General features: G+C 42.4%; 1 protein-coding gene across 3 annotated transcripts in view; it reads right to left on the reverse strand.

Annotated features, from left to right (window-relative positions):
* The window catches only part of nbas (NBAS subunit of NRZ tethering complex), a 155835-nt gene that overhangs the window by 127128 nt on the left and 3175 nt on the right, over positions 1–25532 (reverse strand). For all 3 annotated transcript variants that reach the window (XR_004613367.1, XM_034580814.1, XM_034580813.1), the window contains exons 4-18: positions 24345–24422; positions 23563–23610; positions 22253–22296; positions 19061–19194; positions 17527–17660; positions 14560–14658; positions 12597–12735; positions 12450–12515; positions 12230–12358; positions 11714–11777; positions 11014–11207; positions 8941–9210; positions 2039–2164; positions 1556–1707; positions 865–1005 (exon numbers count right to left, since the gene is read on the reverse strand). Coding sequence is in view for 2 of the 3 variants with exons in the window: in XM_034580814.1 (XP_034436705.1) it covers positions 865–1005; positions 1556–1707; positions 2039–2164; positions 8941–9210; positions 11014–11207; positions 11714–11777; positions 12230–12358; positions 12450–12515; positions 12597–12735; positions 14560–14658; positions 17527–17660; positions 19061–19194; positions 22253–22296; positions 23563–23610; positions 24345–24422 (1818 nt within the window). In the remaining variant the exon portion in view is untranslated. The remainder of the gene's footprint in view (positions 1–864; positions 1006–1555; positions 1708–2038; positions 2165–8940; positions 9211–11013; positions 11208–11713; positions 11778–12229; positions 12359–12449; positions 12516–12596; positions 12736–14559; positions 14659–17526; positions 17661–19060; positions 19195–22252; positions 22297–23562; positions 23611–24344; positions 24423–25532) is intronic.

Raw genomic sequence — 25532 nt, forward strand, 5'->3', positions numbered from 1 at the left:
GTAAATATGTTTGTGAGTTTAGGCTTAGGAGTGTTTCATTATGCAGGTGTGTGAGCATGTGCATGTGTGTGCGTGTGTGTTTGTGCATGAGAGGTGATTAGTGATCACTAAAGGGTTTTTCATTAGTCTTTCCCTGGGCACTCGACAACAAAGGCATAAATTACCTCCAGCAGATTACCCACTAATCTCCACCAACGCTTTTTTTCCCTCTCTCGCTCCCTCATCCTCATTAATGTCATTGCCTTTATGATCCCCTCTCCGGCGTGCGACCTAATCAAACAATCACGGTTAAAATGTGGCAGCATTCGCTCCCATTTCCTCCTGGTTTTGTTAAATGCCTTCACCTCGATTTCTCCTTTTCTTTATTTTGAATAGTGTAATCACTCTTCCCCGCTGATACTGGGAGTAATCATGACTTTAATTTAATCTTTCCGAACAGCAGGTAACAACCTGCCAACAAGGCAGTGACATGGGTCAGTGTCTCCTTTTTTTCTCTATGGGATTTTTTCACCCACCTAACAACTGCTGCTGAGACTTAGAAGCTGGTGTTTGTGCACCGTTTTTAGTCATTTGTCATAAAAGCAAAGTGAGGAAATAGGAGTATTATCCTGCAGAAGGATTATATTTAAAATACAGGCTTTGGTAACTTGCACCAGCCAGGCAGATGCTTGGTAAGAATCTGGCTCCTGCAGCTGAAGGATGGTGTGTGTAACTACTAGTCCCCGGGATTTCAAATAAATCCTCTCATCCCTGTGCATTTAGAATATTGGCAGGATTTCTGCCGGCTATGACTTCTTCCTGTCTTCATATGTTGCCTTACTGAACTACCAAGCTGACTAACCAACCGTCCGACTGGCTGCATACCTGCTAAAGTCCACCTTGGCAAGCAGTTCTTGTCTCTTGTTGTTCTCCTTCTCCTTCTTCTTCTCCTCCAGCTCCTCGTCATCCGACTGCATGTCTTCGTAAGGGAGGTCATCGAGGTCAACATCGCCTGGCATGATAAACCTAGGAAAACGCGGTGAAATCACAGAGGTACAAAGTAAATATGAAGTAAAAGGGCACTCAGAGAGTGCATACCTCCACAAAGGCCCAACAGTCTACTTATGAACTCAGATTAAAGTTCACTAGATTTGGATTTGGATCTGCATCAAATTGCAAATATTCATAATTATCAGTCCCCTAAACATGCCTGCTCTTTTGATGACGATCCATGAATTTCTCTGCGAAATCACAGAAAATGTTGGAAAACACACTATCTTGCAATTTTTAGGGAAATCTTCTGATCAAGATCCACAACAGATTTTTTATGGATTCTTTCCTTTCGCATTTTATTTCCCTAAGTTTAGTTCTAATCCGTCCTGCAGTTATTGCGTAATCTTGCTTCCTAACGGACAAAAAAAGAAAAAACATTATCTTCTTTGTGGAGGTAATAAACAAAAGGAGGCAGACAGAATGAGCTTCAGGAAGAAGCTGTAAAATGTAGATATTGCTATAGCTGATTATGTATGTGGAAGGATTGCGTTGGCGTGTGTGCATGTGTCCGTGTGTGCCCTACCTGCCCCCATCCTCTTTGTTCCCTATGGCTATGAGGGCCTCGAGGTCAGTTCCCTTCAGGCCATACTGCAGCAGCTCCTTGGCAGCATCAACATTCTCCGGGACGCGTTCCACACACTCATGCAGCACCCAGGAGCGCTTGCGGATCTTGCTCTGGGTTAAGGAATGTTGGGAGCGGAGAGGGAGCAGGGATGAGTTCAGAAGAAATGGTGGAATAAAATGAGGTACAGTATGGGGGGGGGGGGGGGGGGGAATTTGCTCCAAATTGGTAAAAATGATGCGTGAAATAGAGTAACGGGGTCGTGCTGCACTTCAGTGTGTGCGTCTCCAGCTAACCCAAACACATTTACTGTATATTTATAACCAGTCATCTAATATACTCTAAATCCTCGATGCTCCGCCAAAATTCTATTTTCCCCTCTTCTTTCCCAACCCTGATATTCATTTGCTCACATCCTACTTTCTTATTTCTTTCATCTCTTACCAGATAATCCTGGATGGAGGCGATGCTGACGGTACTTTTCCTCCACTGTCTCTGGTAGACCAGATCAGAATCCAGATTATACGCGTGGGCAAGAGACAGCGCCTCACCATATTCCTCATTGTCAATCTGTGAAAGAAATGCACATAAAACGCATTACGAGGACATAAACCAATATGTATGCATATTTTGAACAGACAGCGAAGAAACAAATGTATATAATCAGAGAAGATAAGGACATGAATATTCATTTGAAGGTGATGTAGACAAGTGTCAGAACGGAGCAGACAGCAGCTCTAATTAAGTAGCAAATTAAGTTTTCTGATGTTATATTTAAAGTTGGGCGCAAAACAACACGACTGCAAAACAATAAATTCATTGTCTTTTCTGTGATATACTTTTTAATGTTTTTTTTTTAACCTAATTATCATCCAAGGGGTATATTACCTATTTAATCAAGAGAAGTAAATGAATAAAATACATTAAATGAATTCAAACCACGTGATATTTACAGCAAATCCCCAAGTCAAAGAAGTCACGAGAGAAAAGTTAATGGCCCACTTTTTTCATCACTCTGAAGGACAAAGAAGGTTTTAAATAAGCCTGTGCAATAGCTATGGCACTTCTGAAATCCTTGAGTATGCACAATGAATACTCAAAGACTGAATGGGAACAACTCAAACATGCAGATTTCAATCTTTGTAGCAATGTGACACAGACTGAATTGGATCTGCTGCAGAGGGATAAGGAGAGAGACTAAAGAGGAATCAAATATTTGGGGGACATTTGAAGAAAGAAAATCTGCAGGGGCAAAGGAGATCCGTCAGTCTGAGCCCGAGGAGCTGGTCATACAGGATGGAGACAGATGGCCTGAACTTTTCAGACCTTATTTGGGATCAACGCCGCAGGGAACAGACTTACTAACTCAAAAAGTCCTTGAAAACTACAAACTATGGAAGTGAAATTCAAAGAAAAACCAAAATCTCTTACATCTCCCTATTACTATGAATGAGTCGAAAATATAATGCAAGGTTCAAAAGTAAAAAGCAAAAACATATTCAAATTGACTTTTCTAAATGTTTTAATCTAATTCTGAGTGTGGGAGAATTTCATGTGAGCAATATGTTGAAATTAATTACACCTATATTTCAAAGTGGTGACAAATTGAACCCCTAACATGCGTCACCAGCTGTATGGACAAGGACAACATCAACTCCTGTGTAGTTAAATCCCTCAATGACAACAATGTCCTGCATGAAGGTCAGACTAGATTCATGCCTTACCATTGCACATGTGACATATTTATCCTCAGCACTCATTAACACACATTATCTATACCACTTATCCTCATGAAATGTCACGGGGGAGCTGGAGCCAATCCCAGCTGACATTGGGCGAGAGGCGGCGTACACCCTCGTCAGGTCGCCAGCGAAACGCATCCACACCTACTGTCAGTTTAGAGTCTCCAATTAAGCTAACCCCAATTTGCATGTCTTTGGAACTCCCACTCTGAGAAAACCCACGCATGCACAGGAATTTGAACTGGGATACGAACCAAGAATCTTCTTCTTGCCACAAGTGCAGCTAAATAAAAACAACTATGGTTTTGGAGATTTCGAAAAAGGCTTTTCACTGTATTTGGCATGAGGGTCCCTTTAATTATTAGTGGCACGGTGGGGTAAAATCTATTAGGTCTCATTAACAGATGTGCAATGGAAACAAAAGAACCAATTACTTCAAGCAGCACTTCAACATAAATACATCAATGAAAATCTACAGCCCGCGGTATAACAGCAGGAAACAGAGGTCAAATGTGTGATGTTTTCTGATGACCAGGCTCTACTGTCGCCCTCCACACACGTCTACTATGGAGCCTGGACATCCTCCACAAGTTCCGACTAACATGGGCACTGACTCTAAATATGGAAAATCATAATACATATTTAGGCTGTGAGTATCAATTCCACTGGACATTTTGGCACGGCAGTGAATGAGCTGGAGGAAAAGGCAAAGTGGGCTTTTAACGCCACCAAAAGAAAAAAAAATTCTGGTTAAAATTCATGTTATGAACTGGCTCTAGAATCTAAATTCAGTGACGGACCCGATAATATTATACGGTGGTGAAGCGTGGGGTCAATTAACCAGCCAAGACCTCCCAAAATGGGAAAAAACACCCACTGGAAGCCCTGCGTGCAGAATGGTGCAAAAATATACTTCAGAGTTTTCAGACACGTGGCCAAGAACACATGCAGAGCAGAACTTGGCCACTAACCCTGTATAATTAAAATTAAAAAGAGAGCCATCAAATTTTATAAACACCTCCAATCTAGCGACCCACACTCCTATCTGTGCAAGGCCCTTCAGCGCTGAGAGGTGAACATAGATAAGAGTCCCCTCTGCCAGCTAATCAAAAAGCTCTCAGCGCGCACACACACACACACACACACACACACACACACACACACACACACACACACACACACACACACACACACACACACACACACACACACACACACACACACACACACACACACACACACACACACACACACACACACACACACACACACACACACACACCAATGTGACCCAAGGCAACCGAATTATATTGGAACGAAACCAGCAAATCACAAAGTAAATTATTTTTACTCAACCCTAAACAAAGAGTACATGGTGGCGGAGTACCTGACCACCATGACTAATAGAAAACTAAAGAAATGTTGACAATGTTCAGACGAGGTGGACACAGGCCAGGCCCTGGAAAGAAAAGATGATCAGTCTCCATCTCTGGCCGAGGTCTTTCTGTGTTTGGAGTCCCTGTGTCTGCGTGGGACTCCAATGGGAGACTCTAACTTGACCATATGTGAATATGAGTGTGATTGGTTGTTTGTCTGTGTATGTTGACCCTGCGATACCCTACCTCTCGCCCAATGTCAGCTGGGATTCCCTCATAAGAATAAGCTGTATAGATAAATGGTGGAGTGTCTAACCTACCACACTAAAAAATAACAAGACCAAATGTCGACAGCCACACGATCAGCTGTTCTCACCATATATCAGCGTTTTAAACTCAATGCTACTATCCGCCTGCGATCACGCTCACAAAGACAAAGATAGTGAACGTCAAACATGATAAGAAATTAATTAACTTTACACGTATTTGGTCATAAATCAAAGATGTAGACAATATACACATTTTTACCTGACAGACAATAACTCAGGGGATCACTGTAGTGATGTGCATACAAAGCAGCGTTAATCAGGAAAACAAGATGGTGATAAACATGATAAACATAACACCTGAGTCACATATGAATGTGTGAAGGAAAGCATAGCTTGACATCATGTTTACATTTAGCTTTAATTACCGCAGTACCAGTGTCAGTAACATGGCTACAGGCTTTATACAAAGATGGACATCATGACTGCTCACCATAAGTGAAGCCAAAGCATCTAAATTGCCCCCTTGTGGCTGGCTGCAATATAGGTCATAAATCCCGCCTCCTCCATGTTAGTGAAATGTCATGATTGACAGCTGAGACCTCTCTTGCGATTGGTCAAGCACTTGTATCGACAAGGACCTTGATACTGCGGCTCCTTCCACCCATCACTACTGCAAAGACTGTGTTTCCAAATGACGTCTTCAGTGCACTGTTTTATCTTAATATACAGTCAATGCTACAGCCTGTCGTCTTATTACTATACCATATATAGTTCTTAGGTAGTAGCAGTTGTTCTCGTTGTTGTTGTTGTCCTCATAATTAATACAGAATTAGCCTGGCAACACATGTCAAGACATGATGATGCTTTGGGAGGTTTTATGTCGTATCAGTGTCTCACAAAATGATTTGATCCCACAACATCATGACACCTCAGTTTATTCAGGCCCACACAATGTGCATTAGAGTGCATGTGTGACTGACACACTGAGTATCCCTCTCTCTCTCTCTCTCTCTCTCTCTCTCTCTCTCTCTCTCTCTCTCTCTCTGTGTGTGTAGGAGTACAAAGCATCACATTAGCCAGACTGCGGTTCCTCGAGGGCAATAAGAAACCCACACAGTTAAACCTCTCGTAGGAGGACATCAAAAACTGCTTCCTTCTCTCTCTGGATTTAGCTAATAAAACTGTTAGCAGCCCTGCTAGTGTGCTACTCATATACAGGCAGGGTTACGCCATTGAATGCATCATCAAACTCCTAAAGACACGAGGAGGTCGACTTGAGGAAATCCCCCGGACTCACTCGCTCTGGACTATTCACAGTCTATTGGACCACAACCTGGTCCAATAGAGGCGAGGCTTCGGAGAGACGAGGTCATACGAGGAGAGATCGGGTCATTCTGGTTTGAGTGTACGAGTGTGGATGATGTGTGTACTGTAGTCAAACTGTACTGATCTAACACAAGTGATGCATAGGCACTGACAGGCACAATAAACAAAATGTGCATGCATACACAGACGTACATACGCATGCAGACAAACCAGACACCTCTCCTCCTCTTCACTCATACGCCTACATGTGTGGTGTATGTGTGCTGGACAAAAAAACAACAGGAGAGCCGCAGCAGCAGCTGGTGAAGTGCCGCGGCTACCAAGTGTTACAAAGAGATAATAATGATGTATTACTTTCTAACTCTCCACTGTTAGGATTGATGGTGATGACTAATGGCATCTAATGATGATGACAATGATGAAGAAGGCAGCAGATGATGGGTCATAAAAATGACTGATGAACCGTGCTCAAACTTGGGGCCGTCGAGAGCCGATACCACTCTCGCCGTGCTTTATGATCGAGCATGTTGTTGTCTTTGCTGCAATTTGTAGTGAGCAGCAACGACAGCCATATTTCTAATGCAGCAATTAGCATTTCAGAAGAACCCCTGGGACTGAGCAACAGCCTTAAAGCAGACTGAACATCTTGCTTGGTTTTCATTTCTCCTCAACAGCGTGCTGGAGCTGATCCAACAAAACAATAGCACTTCACTGAGCTGGCACAGGATTTATTTAGTTGGAAACCAATTTTGCAGATCAGCCGGTTATAATTCATTCAATGGCAAGACAGATTAATATGACGTCCTTCAGTTGCTGCTAAAATCGGTGGCCAAAAAGAAATGATATCAATCTCCAAAGAATATTGAGAACTGCTCTTAAAAAAGGATTACTTGCATTATAGTGACTTAAGTATCAGTCGGAAAATGTGTGGGCCTTAAAAGAGGAACCCTGCAAAATCCTGCGCAAAGTAGCATTGATCAAACCAAATGGGTGATATCAGTTAATTTGGCTAAATAAATGTAAAGCACAGTATGCGAGAGAGAAGTGCACGTCAGCACTGGAGTTGTTGTATAGATTACTGAACTGAAAGAACATTGAAATGGAAACACGAAGGCATTATGGCATGAACACTGACGAAAGCTTTTGTCGGCTAAGCACATAAGCGTTTTGTTGTGGGAGTGCTGCAATGAATAAGTAAACAGCAACAGTAATGTGACTCTCCATTTTCTCCCCAAATGTGGATATGCTGCCTCATTCTGCGGACTCCTACTGGGTTTAACACAGTGCAGCTAAAAGCTAACTTGTTAAATCAAAGTACCTGTCCACACAGATCACAGCAATAATGTGACTGTTAGGAAACATTCCGGCGGCAATGCCAATACTAATAAATCAGCTTATAAACAATATACTGTATATAGAAAAATGGAAATGATTCATTATAAAACCCTTATGACAAAGAAATCTAATTGAGACTTGTTAGTTTACAGTTTAACCATAGACTTGAATAAAAAGAAAACACAATTACAGTTGCATTTCCAGCTGTTTGTTTTGCCTCATCCGATCAAATCCTCTGATCTGCGTTTATAGAGATTGCCGATCAAACTAATTAGAAGGAATATCGGCCTAATAATGAAAAAGTACCAAATCGGTGGCCGATCAATCGGATTTTACTGTAGAATATTTAAGAAAATGAAAAGCTAATTTGGCTACTTTTTCATTATTAGCTACACTTAGAGTAAAATCTTCTGAAACTTGACATACAGACAGTGAGGGTCCCCATGAACAAGAGTGAGGTGAAATATCTGTGTCACCTCTCAGGAATTAAAAAAAAATTATATATAATATGAGCACGTTATGAGTGCTCATATTTTAAGTCAGGCTCTAGTGATTAGACTTCCCCACAGAGTCACTGAGCTCTGGCTGCTCATGATAATGCTATTATGCTGTTAAGCAGGTACGACGATAACCATGTTAAAGGGGACATAGCATGCCCATTTTACCACAAGTTGATATGGTTCCTTGGGGTCTTAATGAAATGTCTGTAACATACTTTGGTCAAAATACCACAAGGATCATTTAAAACAGCACCCTTTTGACCCTGTCTAAAACAGCCCTCCACAGAGTGACCTGTTTTGAGTGTGGGGGGGGGCGGGGGGGATGAGGTGGGGGGTGGTCCAAGGCCATGTAGGGAGACTTCCAGTGTATTGTGACGACACAATACATAGGAAGCTCATTCCAGTCACTCAAGCATGACGTTTCTGACTTAGAGGAACCATAACAAAACGCGTGAGTTTTTTTTTTCCAGAGTTTTTGGGTTGGTAGACATGCCAGATACCCAAATTAGCGTGTAGAAGCACTAACAAAGTGGAATTTTCATGATATGTCCCCTTTAAACAACCACCATGCAAGGGTCTCATTATTCTCCCTTTATGTCATCAAGCACTTTGAAATTGTAAAGTGCTCATGTCACCACATTGATTCCGGTTTCACAGGAAGTTCAGAAGCTCTGTGAGCTTTCACGTGTTTTGCACATTCTGCTGTCGATGTTATAAACAAGTTACTCAAGTTTCAAGACAGATTTATCGCGTGTGAACATTAGTATTCCTCATTTACGAGCTGTGTCAGCCTCCTACCTTCCTCTGGTACAGTTCCTCTGGCGTCGTTGACCTCAGGCTGACCAGCCGGTAGTTCTTGACCACGGTGCGGGGGCGCTTGCGCGGCGGGGCAAAGCGCTCCATCTCCGTCACATAATACAGACCCTGCTTGATGTAGCCAAAGTAGCGGGCTTTGGCTGAGGCCTCTTCGTCTGAGTCAGAGTCCCCTCCATCGTCGCCCTCCTCGTCCTCGCCTGCGCTCAGGTTGCTCTCCAGGCGCGCACGCTTCTGGGCGTGCTTCACCTCACACTGCGGACGAAAGAAACCCAGCATTAGGATTTTGATGGGGCTGGGCTCAATGACCAAAAAAGAAAAAAAGGATAAAAGAGGTTTGAAGCAGAGGAACATTAGGTAAAAGAGAAAAGTAAAGGTGTTTTGAACAGAAATTGGAATTGCACAACAAACATGTGACCTAAAAGAGATTATAAAGCCACAGTTGTCTTTACATAAAAATCCATCTGCTATGTTATCCAAATCATACAGTGAACAGACCCAACACCCAAGTGAAGAATGAAAAATGAAGCGTGTGATTCAGTGAAGCACAGTTTACATCTAGCTGTGCTTTCACGGGTAAACACTGAATCTTCACGGCCTCGTGCAGGATCAGCAGGTTGTCTGAGCACAAAACAACAGCGAGGTCAGGCTGCTTGATAGAGAATCTAAAGCCAAGCTGCCAAAGTTCTTTCTTCAACTTCAATAGTCCTGTTCTCTAGTTTTGCGATTGCCTCAGTCGGGGGAGAAAAAATATTATTTGCTCATTTATCATCTACACGCTGTGGAGAGAAGTCCTCATATTTCGTAGCGATGCCCCTCTGGGTTTCAGCCCACTGGAGAAAAATAAAATGCCAGCCCTTCCACCAGAGCACTGCTCCCAGCTGGGGTGTTATGAAACATTTAGCACCTGTAAAACATTAAGCATCTTAATCAACGTGGAGCTTCTATAGTGCTGCACTAATATGCTACGCTAACTCAGCACACGCAAGAAGATGCATATGTGCTAATCATCATAAAAACACATTATTCCACATCTATTTAGGTGCACCCACTAAGAGCCAAATCTTCAATTTCACAGTTTCAACACATATGAACCTACAGGCGTTCATTCTCCCTCTCCATGCTAAAGCAGGCTGATGAAACCTTTCCCCCAAAGTTGGCTGGCAAAGCAATCTTCTTTTTTTTTTTTGCTGCTGCTTTCAGATGGCAAGAAACAAAGAACGAGAATGAAACAAAGAGGAGTGAAGGGATGATGTGATATCGGGGTCTTTATGGGGGAGGGGTAAAGAAGCAGTGATACATATTTCATCATCACGCACCCTTACACATGCTTTTACACAATGATGCTCACTACGTCTACAAACATGAAGAAAAGGTGAAGATGTATATTTTGAAGACAAAGCTGTTCTTAGAGGAATCCTATCAGCTCACAGTAAAAGGATCCATCATGAATCAATGCACATATTCGTGTTGGGATTGATTTTCCTGCACAACAGACTCACTTTGCGTCAGAAAGTGTCTTTTTTTGTTGCCAATCTTTAAACGTTTAAACTATTGACCTTGAATTCCCACTCGTGGCCTGTCCAGTCTCCCTTTCTCTCACCTAGAGGCATCCAGTCGTGTGCAGCCCTGAACTGAAGAGACAGTTCAAAAGTGGAACTTCACCCTGAGCGCATACCTCCACCGAGGCTAAACGACATATGTCACAGATATCAGTTTCCTAAATATGCCTGATTTTTTTTTTTTAAATCAAGATCCATGAATTATTCCCTTGGGAATTGGTAACTAACATTTTGTGGTTTCTTCCCTGATCCATACTTCATCTTCCAAGTTTTGTGGTAATCTTTTCAGTTGTTTTTGTGTAATCCAGTGGACGAACCAACCAAGAAACAAAAGGAGTATCTTCTATTCTATAACATGCTTTTTTAAACCCTAGAGGATTCATTTAGTTTAAACTACCTCTAAAAGGTTAATTAAAAAGTCTCACGTGCATTCCTATAAACATCTCTCTCTGTTTACTTCAACCACTTATGCATCCCCCCCCATCCTGACATTTACCTCCAGGCTGAGGAACCCCCCGTCATGCGCCGCGGTGACTCGAGGCGAGGGCTCGAACCATTCGCAGGATTTGCCCAGCAGGTTGCAGAGTGTCCTGACGGACGAGACGGTGACGGAGCCGGAGCAGCGAGCCATAATCAAGACGTTGTCGCTCCACCAGCTCACATCCACCAGCGGGTAATACTGCTCCTTATCTGCGACAGATATGAAGAGACACAGGGAGTATAATGATGTGATCAGACACAGGGGGGGACCGGGTGAAAGCTGTATTAAAGTTTTCATACTTTGTGGACTTGGACCCAAATTTCCAGGTCATACTAAACTTTTTTCAAATCTGTTTCATCCTCTGAGACATATTTACACCTGTGGTCATGTTTATCACTTGTCGTGCATGAGATGACGACTTAAACACAGATTATTTCTTGCACAAGCTGTCACGGCAGTCATCACCACTGGCCCAAAACTGTCAAAAAAAGGCGGCACAGCTGCACAAACAGGCACAAGCGTAGAAATACACACACTCACAAGCATGGACACTGAGGAAGAAAAATATCCGCTAGCCTTGGCATATGTTTGTGTGTCTAAATAACTGTATGGTTCGGTGAATAAGACGTGTCAAAGATCATTAAATCGTATCCAGTGTCTACCGCTGTGCCAGCAACAAGGTCGGCTCCCTCTCAAACCGTTCAGGCCAAACTACCTTTTATCTTCTTCCTTCTCTCCAGCGATGTCTTCCACTCAGGGTTGATCTCTTCAAATCCTGGCTGAGGGGAGGACCGGAGGATGGAGGAACCAGAGAAGAAGGGAGGGAAAGCAGAAGAAGAGGAAGAGAGGAGTGAGGGTGACATTAATCTGCTAACCCTGTTTATACACGCACACGCACACACACACACACACACACACACACACACACAGACCAGCAAGTAAGTAAAACACACACACTTACACGCACCATAATTCGGCACAAGAGTCTGCAAATATAAGTTCTCTCTAAGCCACCGGACTTAATGTATAATGTCACACACATACACACACATGCTGTCCTTGCATACACACACACCCACACACACACATTCTTATTTGGGCCAGAGAAAGATTACATTAATACAGTCAGTCAAGCAGCTAATGCATAAAATATTAGCAGGACACGGTTTTTTCCTGCATAAGCAAAATCATGCATGCTTACAGAAAACACACAAGCAGCTTCGGGGAGTACCTGTTGGTCCTGGCTCCATGTGGCCCTCTGTCTGAGCGAGGGGACGTCCCAGACAGACAGACGGCCAGAGAAGTGGATGACGGCCAGGAGGGTGCCATCGGGGCTCAGGCTCATGCGGAATACACCGTCCTGGACAACACAAATGCACACACACAAATTTTGGGCTCGAGAGAATTCTCCCTAATCCCATTGAGGAAAACAGAGAGTGGAGTAACTGTACCTTTTCATCCCCCTGTCTTGGAAAGAATCTGAAGCTGGGAATCCTAAAGAAACCTCTCTTCTGATTCTAGGACAAGAACAATGTGTGTGTTAGACACTGTTTGAATACTTGTGCGTGAAGACGTGTGCGAGTGTGTATTCTCCTCACTGGGTTGACATCGTCCTCATAGCTGGTGACCTGCTTGTAGTGCGGTGAGCCGGAGAGAGTCCTCCAGGCTGTGATGCCGCGGCAGGAGGCCTTGGATGTACTGTCGTCTCCAGACTCACAGCCTCCCACCAGCAGCAATCTGGAAAACAAGCACACGCACACACACACACACACACACACACACACACACACACACACACACACACACACACACACACACACACACACACACACACACACACACACACACACACACACACACACACACACACACACACACACACACATAGTTACCACCTCCATGATTACACCCTAACAGATCAATTAGCACTACCTTACACGGACAGCAAATTAAGGTGGTCACTGCGAGGTCATCCTTCAGCTCCGATTCAAGCCAAGTTATCTGAGTTTTCCATTTCGCAAGCCACTGGGTTAAAAAGTTATTTATCAGAGATTGTTTTGTTTTTTAAGTCTTGTTGGAATCAATTGCCAGACGCGTCTTAGACACAAACAACACCACAATGACCACATGATGTGTAGGTCTGTCTTTGCAGTGAAACAGAACAGATGCCACTGCGAATGGGCTCTCAGGGGGGAGGTGTGACGGGAGAAGCAGCGCTGTCCAGCTCAACACTGCCCCCTGGTGCAGAGGAATTAAACATTAGGTAAGAGCCAAGATATGAGTTTGTTAACTGGTAGAAAGCAGTTTCTTTGTGTTTTTGGAGCAGCTTAAGTCTGATGTATAACATTTACTGTATAATGTGATCTAAGGTGTCATTAAAACAGATGCTGGACTACTTCTAACACCCCTGATGCACATCTGTATTTTCTGAACATACATGCACAATATTAACTCTGTCTGTAATTACGATTATGATAAATATCAAGCCATAGTGCACCATAATATAAAACATGTTATATCCTCATTAATATACTCGTAGTATTTTAAGTTTTTGTAGGTTTAACTAATTGAATTATTTTGCCTATATTCAGTTTCTCACCTTGCCTTTTACTTGTCTCTAACCTATTCTCTCTGTTGCTGACCCACTTTTCACACAGGGATCATTAAAGTTTCATCTCATCTATCAGTTGGCAAACATTTGACAGTAGCTTCCAAAATCCATTAAGCTGCCAAATCGTGCTTCACGGGCCAAACTAAGCCTGGTTTTCCTGCAGACTGTGGGAGTGCGGTGAAAAAAACAGTGAGGGCACAGGGCAGGAGCTGGACATAAATAGCTGAAACCTCTGACTGCAGCGCGGTGAGGGGGGGCCAAGGACGTTGTGGACCGCTGGTCTATTCCTACAGGTATTGTATTAAAGTGATTGTTTCATTTATTCCTGAGTATGCCCTTTGGCCCTGTTCTATAATGTAACATCTTGTGCCTGTGCAGGAATGTGTGTATAAGAACCTTTTTCAGGACTTGTATCCCAATGTTTTTAAAGAATAAACTGTATATTTCAGCAGCATAATCTCCCATCATGGTAAAATGAAGTTCCAGTAAAGTGGACTGAAAGAAAATAATACATAATAATAAAAATCATTTAAATTTTTAAGCATATTGAGGACATGTAGGGGTTTACTCATATTGCCCCAGATGTCAAATGATGAAAGCATTTGAAAACACATTTACGCTATATATGCCGTCACGTAGCATCATCAGTAATGGGCTCAGGCATAAAAATTGATTCAAAGGATGTATAATGATGTCTGTAGAGGAGTATAAACGTATGAAAGATACTCCTGATGAAATACTGTTCTAACAGAAGTAGGCTCGGACTGTGAGGACCAGAGAAAACTAAATGTGTAAGGTTGACAATAAATGCTACAAGCCGTAATTATACTGTCACTGATTGATTAAAAGCTAAATGCTGGCAAAAGTACAAAAATATTCATTATTTCAGCTACATTCTACGAACACTACAGACAGATGTGGTGTCGTATTGATGGCAACAAGTCACTTACCGGTGGCCCGGGTGGTAAAAAGCCGAGGTGATGCCATGGGAGTAGTGGGCAGAGAAACTGAAGCTGTGGTTCTCCTGAAAGTTCTGATTGGTTCCCATACTGAGATAAAGGGGAAAAGGAAAGTCACATGACAAGCCACCTATGACTGAACTCTCCAAATAAATAAACAATCAAAACACGAACGCTCCCAGTGAAAATGTTAATGGCGCGACAAATATGTTATGGCTAAGATGACGGCGCAATTTCAATTCCAGCTGCAATTAAAATGAGACATGGCAAAATATAATCTTTAGATTTAAGTGGGCAATCTAAATTGGATTGGTACTAGAGGAGATGTTGTGTAATTTGGAGTGTAATTTGTGGGATATCTCGCTGGGGAAATGTTCCCTAAACTGTATAGAGAGAGGAGGAGATGGAGGTAAAGAAGGCGAGTGCACAGGGAAATAGCTGGGAGATTCGCACAGTTCCAACAGTTCAGCTGCCTCCAGACTTCTGTGTTTGTGCTACATTAAAGCAGCCTGTGTGTGTATGTGTGTGTGTGTGGCATACACACACACAGACACGGAGAAGTGCTGGCACAGAGCAGCAGAGATGACTTACTGTCAAGGCTCAGCTATAATTCTGAAATTGTAATTCAGTGTGTTTGAGCGACAATATTGGAATGCAGTCATATGAAAAGGAAGAGTGAGTATAAGCTCCATACTGAAAATGAACCTTGAAAAACAAGCCAGCACTTTCTGAGTAAATCTGGTGCAAATGTCCCTCTCATCTTAATTAACTCCACAAACACACACACACACACACACACACACACACACACACACACACACACACACACACACACACACACACACACACACACACACACACACACACACACACACACACACACACACACACACACACACACACACACACACACACACACCTTTGTAAGGAAGGCATCATCTACCCATTACCCTAGCTTTACAATCTGAATGCCTAACCTCAGCTTGAACCCTAAAAGTCTTAACTTATAAACAGCCATTCACACTATTGGGGACAAGCATTTTGGTCCCCACAAAGCTATTATACCCCACAAGTATAGATGTGCTCCCGGTTTTCTGACCTCATGAATACAGTAAAAGAAGCCCACACACACCCTGATGGCTTTTAAAGGCAGCTCTCACCATTTATCCGCCAGTAATAGAAAAATAAATCAGCATTTTCCTCTCTTCTTCTCTGCAGAACTAAAGCAATGTCGCGGAGTGCAGGATGCCACCTGATCGGGATTCAACACACATGCACAATCTCATCCTGTGTCTTGGAGTGTCGGCGCACCCAGGCTCGGTGTGACGACAGTAATCATAAAGAATGAAATGGGAAATCTCTGAAATAATGCCCTATTAAGTTGTGCTAAATTAAAAAGGGAAGCTGCAGGCACACATGAGGAAAGCACACACAAAAATCAGACGTCAAATATTAAAAAATGTGTGTTTGAATAAGGATTGGCAATTGGTATTCAAAAAGAGAAGTCATTCCCCCGAACGTTTACATATAGATAGAAATGCATCATCAAGCTCCACAGGGGATGCACTGTACTGTTAAGGTTAGAATACACAGTAAACATGTTCTGTACATTTGGAGGACTGATGAAACTAAGGTTTATCTGTTGGAGGAAAGACATGCAGCACAAAGTGTGGTGTTAAAAGTGCACTGCGTACCAACATGAACATGAAATACTGTGGAGGGAGCGTCCTGATTTTGCTGCCACTGGCCTGGACAGCCCAATATCATGGAGGGGAAAACTAATTCCTACGGTCGCCTCACAAAATGATGTCTGAGCGGCTGGCTGACAGATGAAGTTCATTAGGCGCTAAATGATGCAGAAGGACAATGACCCTGAAACGTGAAAGTATCGACTACAGAATGATTTAAAATTTTTAAAAACTTTTGGAGTGGCTGAGAAATGAACGCAACAGAGATATGAAATGACCTCAAGAGTCATTCCAATCAGATATTCTTAATTGAGCCCAAGCAATTTGAATTTTGGTGGGTTGATATTGATATTAGAGACTGAATTATTTCTGATACTGATTTATCGACTGATATATAATTAGGAAAAATTGAAACGAATTCTAAAATGTTGTTATCAAATCTTTATGACAGAAAATTGTCATGAAGGCTTGATATTTTACAGGTTAACCATAAACTTAATAATAATTAACTATAAATAACAAGAAGACACAAATACAACTTTTTGTTTTACATAAAATGTTAACATAAACATTATTTTGTTTATTCTGTAAGACAAAAAAATTCAAATTGGCCCTTAAAGAGGCAAGCAACACAAGGTTCAAATTACCATTTTAATCATCCAAATGATAAATCAGTAGATCTCTTATCGTGGCGTATAAGACTGAGCTGAACCATTATAAGAAGAACAGTCCAAAACTCCTGGTGAACATTGTGCAGGTCAGATCTCAGCTACAGGAAGCAATGAATAGGTTCGACCACTTATTAAAATTACTCCAAGAGGTCACTTACTTTTTTTTTTACCAGCATTGTGAGGTCCAATCACCTGTCAGTTCCAGCTGTCAATCATGACGTTTCACCTCATTTTTATTTGGTATTTGCATCAAATAAATAACTAAAACCAAACCTACTGGAATATGTATTTGCTGTGTACTTTGACTTTGTATTTTGTCCCATCCACTACCATGGAGGAGGCAGGATTTATGACCTAGTCACCAGGTGGCGATGGCGACACTTTGGCTTTACTTTTGGGAAGCCCTCATGTCCATCTTTAAATACGGTCTATGGTCTATACTTAGAACTTAGATAAAGCTCGGATCACATTTTATCACAAATTAAAGCAGAAATCATCTAATTCTAAAGGGCTTTTTCTACACTACATAAGACGGTGCTTTGGGATCGCTGTAATTTCTCTGTGTATCAGTGTATCAGTGTATCAGTGTCGTCTCTCACCTGACGAGATAGCTCTTGAGAGAGCCACCATATGTGATAACAAGCAGCTCTGCTGACCACTGAGCGCTGGCTGTGTACTCCAAGAAGATCAGACCTGCCACTGCACAACTGAAATCCCCTGGAAAGCTCAGCACCTGGATCAAGAGGGAGAGATGAAACAGAAGTCAGCAGCAGAATCAAAGTGACTGATGTAAGTGGTGGAGGAAATCAAAGAGAAAAAGAATCTGCTATTATTTATCAGTTTGTGTCCCACACAAGTTTTTTTACAGGTGCAAACAACAAAGATACATCAAACCAGCGATGTTTGCTAAAGGACATGAGAAGACGAGAAAGAAGACGATGGGACAGGGAGCAAAAAAAAAAGAAAGACAGAAAGTGAGAGATGAGAGATTTATTTTTCCCATCCATGAACGCTTTCTGTTAAATCGACTTTTTCTTTTATATCATGTCCTGGAATAGCACCAGTGTGCGCACTTACCACCGACAAACAAGGGAAACAGAAGAGGGGAATGGAGGGGTGCTGCCGTATCACACACTGTAGATGCATAATAAAGTAGAGTGGCACTCAAGGAACGAGGATCAGAGAAAACGAAATGTGAGCGCAGCTGGGGAGAAGGACACGTGTCTGCCCTAATGGTATCTGACAGGTCGGAGAGGGGAGGCGGGAGGAATGATGGATAGAAATGGAGGAATGATATGCTGCATACGGAGGGCATTAAGGAAGACAGACGTGAAGCGGCAGGGCGAGGGGAGCAACGTAAAGGTGCGAGGACGAGATATATACAAGGGGCAGAAAAAAAACAGAAAGAAAGACAGGATCAAGGGAAGACTGGGGGAGCAGCAGGTGTGTGTGAAAAATTTAACAGGGGAGGTGATGAAGACGGAGAAGAGAGTGATGGGACACCACGAGCACAAGAAGGGAGACCAAAAGGAAACAGACAATGAATTAGAAAGCAGGCAGGCCAGACAAGGAGCGCAGAGGGTGGATGACGAGGATATGTTCTCTTCAAATGGTGACAGGCAGCACAAAGAGCCCAGTAAAATCTGTGCTACAACAGCAGAGCATGGCCCGACGTATCTCTGGAGGAAAGATTCTGGATGTCTGAAAGCCCAGAACTGTGTCACTGAAAAGTTACAAATACACTCGCATCTGCTGTAGCATAGTTTCAATGGTTGGATTCACATCCAAAAAATAATGAAATCAACCTACATAGAAACGTTTCTATGACAAATCAAGGATTTACAGTTAGCAAAACTAATGCAGTGCCTGTTCTAAACCTGCCTGTTTGGAACGGGCTGTTTGCTTCTCCTGTGGTGACGCTGGTTGCGGCTTTCTCTCTGAAACTGTAATAGTGACCTGCAGTAATTGAGCTGCGGCGAGAAAAGCTCAATAAATGGTTGGTTTCCGTAGGTGATGCCTAATCACATATCATTTTAGTATCATTGAATGCAAAAGAAAAGAAAAAATCAAACACAAAAGAGAGGTAGAAGGAGATAGAGTTTTTTTTCTATTTCTAGTAACTGGCGTGGTTACCGGCGGGATGACAAACAGCTCGCTGCCAATGAGGTCAAACAGGCGCACGGTGCCAGTGCTGTCCCCGTAGGCCAGCAGGGTGCAGTCATGGCTCCATGCCACCCTTCGCCACTGGGGGTTTGGGTCCTTTGGCACTGTGACAAGACAAAAAAAAAAAGAAAGAAAGTAGGAGAGTGCATGTTAGCCGAGGATTTCCTGTCAAGCCAGATGACAAAACTCTCTACGAATAATCCTCAGGTCTTCCGTGGCATGTGAATGCAGATGGGAGAAGGAGGAGGATAAAGCTAATGCCATACATCAACACTGTGTGTCTAAGGACCTATCCAATTCATCTATGACGGATGGCCTGAGTTATACATCTCAATAATAGTCTCTCAAAAGACGTGCGCACACACACTTTCACATGCACGGTCACGACGGGGATATGTGGGGGTAGGAGCGAGGAGTGAGATCATAAATCCAGTATTTATTGAAGTATAGGCTACTGTTTTACCAATCTGCTGGCTCAGCAGTGCTGTGAGTGTAACCATATCGCTGTGATAAAGCACGTCCCTGCCTGCTGGCACTTTCTCAAGGCTTCGCTGTCACACTCTTCTCTGACAGAGGAGCCAGAGCTCGCTGGCAGGTCTCTGATCCAGAGTCTGTTTTGAATACCTGATTATATGACACTTGAAATGGTGTTGGGGTAATAGGGGAGAGAATAATAAATTACAACTAGATACAAACTTTAATGTAGGATAATTTGTTTGCATTATGCAAAATAGTGTAAAACATAATATGCCGCCACGGTTGCTGTTATCTGATAAGCAATAAAGTTATGAAAAGGAAGTTATGTTCTTTTTTTGATATCACATAACAGCGTTATTGGCATTTATTGTATTGGATTTCTTGGCTGCGGAATGCTGCTGCAACCCCTGGTGGGCAATACGGCAAACGAATGGAGGCGTCGGATATTGTATGACTAGAATTTTAAATGAAGAACAAAAGGAAAGAAGTGGGAGGCGAGACAGACAGAGAGGTGGAGAGAGAGAGAGAGAGGAAAAAATTAGAGTGTTAGAAACAATGAATCCAGCACCCACTGAGAGAAATAATAGCACCCCAAATTTTAAGGCCGAAGTATCCGAGAGCGCTTCGGGAAGTAGACAATTTAACACACCTCTGAGACTCTGTGCTGACGAGGAGCAGACGAGAACATGCAGCCATTATGAGAGCCATAGGTATCAAGCTGCTCCCCTGTTCGCCTCTTGTGCCTTTGCTCCAACCTGTTCTCTATTTCACTCTCACACTGCCTCCCTTGTTATCTCGCCCTCCCATTATGAATTGTATACAGTGTGTTGTTCTGCAGCTAAGAGGCCTCCATTTCCACATAGATGGCTTTTTTTTGGGTAGCTGGAAAATTGGATGCTACTGTCCTGTCCTGTTTTGTTTGGGTTTTTTCCCCCCTTCCTCCTCCTGCTGCTAGCGATGGTGGGGGCGGAAGTTACACCAGACGACCGGCAAATAAATGCCTTCTATCTAAAGCCTTGCAGATGCATTTATCTGAGCTCAAACACTTATGAATTATTTACGGGGGCGGGGGACAACTCTACTGCAACAGGAGCAGACAGGGAGCGAGGCGGGAGGAAGACAAAGAGACAGAGAGTGATACGCAGGCACACTCACACAAAAAGAGGATGCGTTCACACGAGAGCAGGCACATGCACGAGCCGCCATTAAACGCAAATACCATTAGGATCACCACAAAATACATTACGACAAATCTCCATGAAATGAAATGAAGTAAAAGTAGCATTAAAAAAAAAGAGAGAGGGATAGATTAAATGGAGAGGAAAAGAGGAGGAAGGCTGAGGTTTACACAGGCCCAGGGGCTACTGTTATCCACACTATGAACCATTAGAACAACGACCATAATGACGGCTAGCCAGAGCAGAACAAATATAGTGGGAGAGACAAGAGATAAAGAAAAAGAGGATTAAATCAGGAATAAAAATTGTGAAAAAAAAAGGAGACAGTAGAAGATGAGGAGTTTCATTCTGAGCTTTTTACTAAGCCCTTGCTTTGTTTTTCTGATGTGTATTAGTGTATTGTGCAGAAAATGTGGATAGAAAAGAAACTCAGAAAGAAAACTGTTTTGTGTCGCTGCTGATTAAAGTTTTCAGGACTGGCAGACTTATTGTGATAATAACTTCTTTCAAATGATTATATTGTGTCCTCCTCCCCATAGATAACGTTATGACATTTTCACAACATCTATGGGCTGAATAATGATACTGGAAAATATATTTCTATTTATAATTATCATTGTGATAATATTTTCAGCCATATCAACCAGCTCTAACTCTATTGTTCTGTACAGTTCATACACACTCACATGCACAATGAACAGTATAAGGACGTACGTCAAAGCTCTTCACTGGTGATGTGACCACATAACACTGATTCTAGCCTCGCTGCATTAGCTTCCGGTTTGTTTTTGCACTGAGGACTTTTAAGGCTTTACATAATCAAGCCGCTATGTACATGGAGGATTTACCAACTCCCTATGACCCAGGGCGCCATCTTAGATCAGGTGATAGTGGACGTCTGGTAGTTCCAAGAGCCTGATTGGTGACTTAAGGCTATCGCGCTTTTGCAGTACGAGCCCCCAAACTCTGGAAGGACTTACAAGCTGAGATCAGAAATTATCCATCTGTTATTGCTTTTAAATCCTTTCTTAAACCATTGTTTTGTTTATTTTATTGTCATTTAATCCTCTTGTGAAGCACTTAGTTAAGAAATGTGCTATACAAACAAAGTTATGTGTACTCAAGTGTAGCGTCTGAGCCCAAGAGAAAAAACTAAGCGTGCCCGACCCAAACCTGACAGTTATTCTGTTTTTGTGTCCAAACCCAACCCAAGCCTAATGACTTCCCCGATTACAGGCTCCTGCAGCATGTAGATGGACCAGCCATTATGACTGAACCTGACCCCAACCTGAATATCATTTCAAAATTGTTGTCCAAACCCAGCCCCACTCCAGCTCAGGTCGGGTATCCACACACTTAAAAGTACCACACACATTGCAGCACAATAACATCACATTAATTGTACACAACAAATGTGTTGTTGAGTGAGCTGAGCTGTCTAAAAAAAAGTCTTTAACAGTTAACTACAGTATTTGATTGATAGAACAAGTAGAGGGGGGGGTCTTACCCTGGCACTTCCCGATGACTGAACCAAAGTCATCTCTCACAGACCTGAGGAGCAAACACACATGCACAAAGTGAAAGAGCAGTTTCATTACACAGCACAACCAGGATACACACACCCGAGGGTGCAACCACACAACCACACACACACACACACACACACACACACACACACACACACACACACACACACACACACACACACACACACACACACACACACACACACACACACACACACACACACACACGTGTAGCCTCGTACGCCCTGGTGTACGGTAGGTTATAACAGCCACTGATAGCCTGCCAACTCAAGTAGCTCAATGGATCAAGCAGACAGGGCCTTCAGAGTAGCCGGCGTTTGGACAGACTCTTAACAGAGCTCAGTGGATAAGGCCTTGAGCTGACATCACACTCACTCACACCAACTAATGCCATGAAACAAGGCCATAAAACACTGTGATTAAACAGCAGCACTGTGAACAAAGGACACGAGAGAAAAGCAAAACATCGCGGCGGAGTGATAGAAGCGTAAATGGGGAGACTTTAACGCTTTCAATTACAACAGGTCAACACAAACATTAATCTGATTTAAGTGAACAATAGAGTGTGTATGAAAATAACTTGTGATTATAGGGCCAAGAGGAAAAGGGTCTTTTGAGTCAAGGCTTCACAAAGTCAAGTTTGTTGCCTATTAGCCTCTGCAGAGCGAGACAAACAGCAGCTGAAAGTGACAAAAGTTAATTTTTGTATACATTTGAACAAAAACATGTTTTCACTTGGGTTATTGAGTGTGAAAAAAATTCCATTTAAATTGAAATCTACAAGACAGTAAAGAAAAAGGGCTCTGAATACTGTCTGAAGCCACTGTATTCTTCCACCAGGTTCATTGCTATTGATTTTCATTTCAATTTAGCTCCATTTAAACCAATATATTGTGTCAATAGAGCAAATTGCTGAGTGGGTGTGTTTGCTCTGTGTAAGAGGGAAATTGGATATGTGTCTGAAAATAATTACAACCACTAAAAATGAGCACAAACATACTTGTGTGCTTTGGACTCTTTCTCTCACACACGCGCGCACAAATAATGAAAACATTCTGGGAGCGCTGGTATTTCTAAATTGTTAGCATTAGTTTTATGTTGCCTGAAGGACCAAAGGGAGGCAAAATGTTTCAGCACAAGCTGAGACTTAAGCACTTTTTGATAAGAAACATGAGGTGCGATAAATCACCCAGTTAATTACATGGCTCTCTATGACTTTCAGGTACAGATTGAGGGCCTCAAACGGCGGGATGGGGGTTTCAGTAATTACCTAATCTCCACACACTGGTCCTGAACCACTGCCAAGAGTTTGCCATTACTGTGGAGAAAACAAGAGAGGGGTCAGGAACGAACAAGAGAAACGAAGAAATGAGAGAGAACACAAAGAGAGCGGGAGGTGAGAGGAGTAAATGGGGGAAAATAAGCGAACAATAAATAGAAATTCTCAGCGGGAGCTGAAATAAAGACCATCCAAGGTGATTAGGGAAGATAACTCACGGTTATCAGTGGCAATGCACAACAGAAAGTGTTGTGTAGCAGAGTTTGAATGGGAGAGACTCAAAGTAGTTGGGTGGAGAGCAGGAGTGGTAATAATTGGGAGCATTAAAGAGAGCAAAGAGAGTAAGAGAGGGAATGAAATGAGAGAGTAAGATATAAGGGCAGACAGACCAAATTGGAAGGATCAAGCACTTCAAACTAATGGACTTGTGCAGTGTCAATGGACCATGCTTAACACGGTGCTACATGGTTGAATCTATAGCCAATTAAATCCCACCTTTCTACTTGGTTTGTCTGTTCAAATGAGAACAATTAAAGTTGAGGTGGGGGACACAGGGGGATAGAGGAAACTGGGAGAGGGGGAAAGTTTAGTGGATGTCAACAACAGAGGAGCCCGCAATCAAGTATTGATCGCAAAGAGTGTGTGTGTGTGTGTGTGTGTGTGTGTGTGTGTGTGTGTGTGTGTGTGTGTGTGTGTGTGTGTGTGTGTGTGTGTGTGTGTGTGTGTGTGTGTGTGTGTGTGTGTGTGTGTGTGTGTGTGTGTGTGTGTTGCACCTTCCAAGCACCAGCTGCCAGTTGATCTGCTTGTTTGCCAGACGGACAAGACCCAGAGGCAGAGAGGATCTGGAGGGGCTGAGATTCATCGGATCAAACAAAAAGTGCAGTCAGAAAAAATGTACACATTAACAACTGATGCTCTTTTTTACTGATAGTCTTATCCTAGAAATAATTAGTATTCCTTTATAATAACACTTAAAGTTCCTCTTAAGACAAACTGCTATAGATGAGACAGCGTATCTGAATCCTACATATAAAGACGGGCCGTGCCTCTTCACTTCCTCCCACTATCCAGAAATTAAGCTAAAATATCCCAGATACACATTTGGAGCCTGTCTGCACAGAAGTAATCATGGACTGGGGCCGCGGTGTCAAGGTCCCACTGACACACAAGCTCAACCAATCGTGATCAGTCTCAGCTGTTTCACACCGTTTTTATAGCATCAAATAACAAATTAAAACCAGAAAACAATTTTATCACACACACACACACACACACAGGGCTAAAAACCATAGACTGCTTGCCCAGCAATGCCAGCATACAGGCTGGGTGAAAAAACTTCAACATTTTATAAAATATCTAAAATTCTTTATGAAGTTTCTCCTTCGCAGATACTTTTACCTTTGGGATTTCTTCTGAATAAATTATGTCCCCAGAATGAGGATTTTTGATTCACTTTCTTATTTTGGGAGATTTTATATTTTTATATTGCTTAGTCTCAGTGATTCCTTCAGATGTAATTATCATCAATTTCATATGTCAATCACATTCAAGTAAACTTGGCTGTAGCATATATGCAAAGTCTGCTTCATACAGTCTTTTAGGGTTTTTTAGGCTTAGTCCTACTCCAATATATTTAAATTTTTGAAACAAGGTTATTCTCATACGCTCTTTAAAGACAGACATTTTAAGTTGCAGTGTGTTTCCATTTCATTACCATTTGTGTATGATTTAACTTTTTATATTAGACTAAAGTTCATACCAGTGAATCATGACGCTGTAGAAGAGTAACCAAGACGACTGCTGTTTGACAGAAATATACTGTATAGTATCAGTATAACAAAATTGCTCGATACTTCTCCCACTTCAACAAAAATGTCACAGCATGACTGAAGACCACTGTCTACAGTTATATCAAATAAAACCCCTGATTCTTATCCAGCGAAGGGGAAGAGCTGAGAAAC

Source organism: Hippoglossus hippoglossus, chromosome 24 (genome assembly GCF_009819705.1).
Source record: "Hippoglossus hippoglossus isolate fHipHip1 chromosome 24, fHipHip1.pri, whole genome shotgun sequence".
Taxonomy (NCBI): domain Eukaryota; kingdom Metazoa; phylum Chordata; class Actinopteri; order Pleuronectiformes; family Pleuronectidae; genus Hippoglossus; species Hippoglossus hippoglossus.